At 29.2% G+C, this 4,904-nt stretch overlaps 1 protein-coding gene across 1 annotated transcript in view; it reads left to right on the top strand.

The window, feature by feature from the left end:
• LOC117181095 (SET and MYND domain-containing protein 4-like) overlaps nucleotides 1-2,954 on the top strand; it is a 79,687-nt gene extending 76,733 nt beyond the window's left edge. Inside the window, exon 11 of the mRNA XM_033373664.1 lies at nucleotides 1,515-2,954. Coding sequence (XP_033229555.1) covers nucleotides 1,515-1,659 — 145 coding nt within the window. The 3' untranslated portion in view covers nucleotides 1,660-2,954. The remainder of the gene's footprint in view (nucleotides 1-1,514) is intronic.
• The last annotated feature ends 1,950 nt before the right edge of the window (nucleotides 2,955-4,904 follow it).

Here is a 4,904-nt window from a genome sequence, read left to right as displayed (position 1 = left end):
TAATAATAATAGTAATAATAATAATAATAATAATAATAATAATAATAAGGTAGATACCCCCTTGATTAGGGTAGGGTGGGGCGAAATGAGCATAGGAGGTAAGATGAGTCACTTAACTTCCTCGTAGGTTATCATTTATTTCGTAAATATTTTTTGTATCCATATCAGGAACAACATTACCAAACTTCTTTTTTGGAAATTTTTCGCTTAATGTTGAATAAATCTGGAAAAAACGAAAGTAAAAATTTTAAGACTTGTATTCTGATATTTTGCTTTTGTTTATAAGGTTCAAGAATCACGCAAAATAACATATTAGATGTTTTTCCAGTGTTTATTTAGATGGCTTATTTATTAGACCTTAAGTTTTCAACAGATTTATATATAGTTGTAAAACCGAAATAGGGAAAATTTTTATTTGACTAAAAAGTGTCATATGGGGCGGAATGAGCCTCCTCTTCCTGTGCATTAACCTAACCTCTTCGTGTAGCAGTCAGCAGGTTAGGATGCAATGTTTCATATTATCAGATTTTGCAGGGTGTTAATGATGGTGTAAACGTATAAAAAACTAATCTTGTCGATAAAAATGCTCAAAAAAAGTATGACAGCAGCACTGTTATAGTTATGATAAAATAATATGACCAGAAGAGAGAGCACTGTTTTTCTGTGTGTATTTCTTAAATATCTTTCTTTGAAAACTCGCAAAATGCTTTAAAAATAAGAAAAACATTGTTGCGGTTTAAAAATACGGCAGACATTAAAAAACGGTTTAATATCCCAATATATATGAAATTCAGTGTCATGCAGTAATTATAGTAGACTAGTCTAGTATTTGGGAGCTTACGTATTGTAGAATTTATCATTTGCTGAAATAATTTACATTGTTAAGTTGAAAAATTGCTATATTTATTTCTGTAATACAATTATTAAAAGGTATGTGGATATACATCGTTTTTCTATTTACTCTTTGTAGTGTTGTTATGGTAGAGGTTAGGATTAAAGATTGTATAATTTTGAAGTTAAATACCTTAAATTTTTCGTTCAGTTTTGGAAAGATTTGTGTGAGATATGTTTTCGTTTTAAAGTACTTTAACTTAACAAGACCCTTAATTATAAATAATATATAATAAGTAATTTAATTGAGTGACCCGTCTCGCCCCAATGCCTGGCTCATCCCGCCCCATGCATGAAGCGATATGAGCCAAACGCACTAGTTCTTTATTTTCGTTTCTGATTCAGCATATACTTCTTTAGTTACTTTTATTTTGGCAAAATTTTAATTTAAAATGTTTGTAGAATACTTATAACGTTTTACTTTCAAGCAAGTAATTAGCCGATTTTAAATACTGACGTGAAAAGAACAACTATGCTCATCTCGCCCCGGCCTACCCTATACAATAAAATGAACTAAACTTCCTCTTAAAAAATAACTTGATTAATTATTGATAAATTTTCATTACCTTAAAATCATTCCAATTTTTCAAAAAAAAAAAAGAATTTCTTTTTGTAAATTGCAGGAATACATTGAAGAAGACGCGCAGGTTTCTTGATCGTGCGGAGCAGATCATGAACTTGAATTACGGTCCTTGGAACGATAGCTGCCGGGAGATAATGGAGAAAAAGGAAAAACTCTCGGTGCTGCTGAAGAACTTCAATGTCTGATTCGTGCGGTTCTCACAGGGTACGCACCATAAGCACTTTCACAGTAAAAAAAGAGGATCCCGCGAGTTTAATCAATTTATAAGGGCCGACGGGACCACTCTTCGTTTTTATAGGAAGCATATATGTCCGTTTAATAGGTCGTCACTTTCGAACAGAAGGTTAGCCAATAGGGTGGAGTCAAATAAAGAAAAAAGAAAATTATTCCCGAAGAAATTCTAATGATTGCCCTCTTTTTTTATTTTAAAATCTCGCGATTCGTCAATATTTTTTGGTAGTGTTGGTAAAATTATCATAAGAATATCGAATTAATTTGAAAACCGATTTTTTTTCATGTCCAATTTTTAAAGAAAATTCTCAAATTTCTAAAGAAAATTGGGGGCAGCTTTCAGGTTTTCAAGAGCAACTATTAGAATAGAATCTGGAAAAAAGATTTTTTTTGTTCGTCCCACCCTATTTAGCCAGTGTTACACTTATATTTGTAGTAAAACATTTCAGACATTGTCTCGATTTGTTAGTGCTCTTTCTTCCTCGATCGCTCTCGCTTTTTTCCCTCACAAATCAATTAAAAAATTAATTCTGAATCTCATAATTAATTCAAAAATTGGATTTGTTTAGTAGGGTGTTCCTTATTAATCTGAATAACATTTTTTTCAGATTATTGTATGCAAAAATATCTCCAACCAGGCCATAACTCAGAATAAGAGTTTAAAATATTAATTTTTTATATTTCAAATTTGAAATAAAAATAAAACAAGGAATACCCTATGTAGTTTTTCCTTTTTTATGCATAATATTGCATAAAATATGGCCTAAGTTTGGCATAATTGTATAATCATAAAGGGACTATCGATGATTGTTTTCCAGTTCTTTTCGCGTTTTTACTTGAAGGGGAATTTCAACTTATTATTAGGTCGTATGTTCGGAAGTGCGTTTAAGGTACTTTAAAAAAAACTGGGAAATTGGAGTCCCGTGATAATAATAATAATTTATAAAATGATACCGATCCTTTAAGATATTTTACACTTCTGGAACTTAATAAAGAGTATGTATAGAGTTAAAAGGCTGTCAGATTAAAAAAATACAAAGTGTAGGATAAACACTTTCATCTATAAAAATGATTTGTACATTTCGGCAAGAACGCAATGCCCAAGGCTAATTATTATCGGAAGCATCTGATCACACTTTCATCGACTATAACTTATTTATATCAGATTTATGTATTTCATGCGTATTTTACACCTTGTATTTTAAGGTGGAGTAATGGCGTTATTGGAATAAATTATTGTACCACGAAATTGATTTTTTTATTATTAATTCCGCACTCGCTTCTAGAAACAGAAGTTTTTTTTAAATTGTTATAAAATTGGATATATTGTTTACATTTTTTAACAGGGCGTGCAGCGACCTTAAAACTCTGGAATTCTCCTTGAATTTGTGCATACATGGTAAAAATCACGGTAAAGTACATCGTGGGTGTTAAACACCCCAGCGTATTTAATCATGTATTGTATAACTCCTATTGAATATTTTGTCCCAATAAAATTATCCAACATAGTCTAAGGTATCTTTCATAAGGCAGAGTTGATTTAAAGCCATTTATTTATATTAACTTTGTTAAAAAAATTATTGAAAAAAAAAGAAGTGAAAAAATGTTGTTTTTTTTTACTTAAAAATTTATAACTCATGCAATTTTAATTTTTTTAAGCTTAAAATTTATGTCTATACTCTTGAAATAGCTTACTTTCATGAATATTGCAACATAGGTAGTATGAAATAAAAAATAATAATTTCACTTCATATGATATACTTACGTTAGAAAGTAACCAAAAATCAATAAAGTTTCAAAAAAAAAGATTTGCTCCAAAATAATTTTTTCACTGAGTGCACACTGGGTGTTTCCTACCCTACGATTTTTTTCCCCTCAACTTTCAGCAGCTGCTGCTAGCAGACTGACGCTTGACGCAGTATGCTAAACGACTTTACTTACAGTTAGTGTCTCCAACTAAGTTAGATGACGACACTTACTCAATTTTTTCGAATTAAGTATGGTTTATAAGAGTTTGAAAATTGCTTGGGGTGTCAGTAACCCAAAATGCACTTTAAGGGTTAAACCTTGAAAGCTTGGATAATTCTTTGAATTTCCTACTCGGTTTTTGAGTATACACCAGATTTCAAAATTTACCGAATAATTGTAAATATTTCAAAATATTTCAGAGCTTTTATAATATTTAAAAGGATTTTGAACATTTCGAAAAAAGTTCAAGGATTTCAAAGACTTAAAAAAGGATTCGAGGATTTAAAAAGGTATGTGGACGAGATTTCAATGATTGCAAAAAGATTTCGAATATTTCACAGATTTTAAAACTTTAAAAAGATTGAAAGGAATATAAATATTTTGAAAAGGATACAGTACACCAGATGACAAAGAGTTCAAAACGTTTCAAAGATTTTAAACGATTTGAAAGTGTTTTAGAAGATCTCAAAATATTTCAAATATTTTAACGATTTAACATGAATATAAAATATTTCAAAGAATAAAACATTTTCAAAAGGTTTCAATAAATTTAAGTTTTCAAAAGATTTCAATAAATTCAAACGAACATACAATATTCAGGGTGGCCACCCACCCGGGAGAATCGGAGAACCGGGAGAAAACCGGGATAAATCCGGGAGAGTAATATTACACCGGGAGATTTTCCGTGCATTTCATAATTAACGCATTTTGTATTTATTGAAAGTTCCCAACCAGAAAGTATATAATTTTGAAAGTGTTACAATAATTCTCGCAGTATTTAAAATTCTACAATTTGTAATAGTGAAAATGACAGTGGATTTTGATTTAACAAAATCATATCTTTTAATAAAAAAATTTAAAGTTGAAACTAAAGTTTTTCCTTAAATAAATTTTTAGATTAAATTTTGGAGGTTTTGAATTTTAGTTTTCCCAATATTGTAGTTTCAAATTCAAATATTCGAAATTTTAGAACCATTTCGATAATAAACATTTAAAAATTTAATATTAAAAGCCTTATTGTCAGTTTTGAATTTCATAATTTTAGATTTCAATATAAAGCAATTTTGAATTTAAAAGCATAAAATTGTACAATTTCAATAATAGAAATCATAGCAATATTTTCTTGTATTCTTTATACTAATTTTTAATTTTCAATGTAAAGTCTTTAAATTGTCCGATTTTTAGTTGAAGATTTAAAAAAAGAAGTCATTTTAAATTGAAAAATATTTCA

Source organism: Belonocnema kinseyi, chromosome 10 (genome assembly GCF_010883055.1).
Source record: "Belonocnema kinseyi isolate 2016_QV_RU_SX_M_011 chromosome 10, B_treatae_v1, whole genome shotgun sequence".
NCBI lineage: Eukaryota > Metazoa > Arthropoda > Insecta > Hymenoptera > Cynipidae > Belonocnema > Belonocnema kinseyi.
Note: the sequence above shows the minus strand (reverse complement) of the source record. Positions and strands in the feature narration are given on the sequence as shown.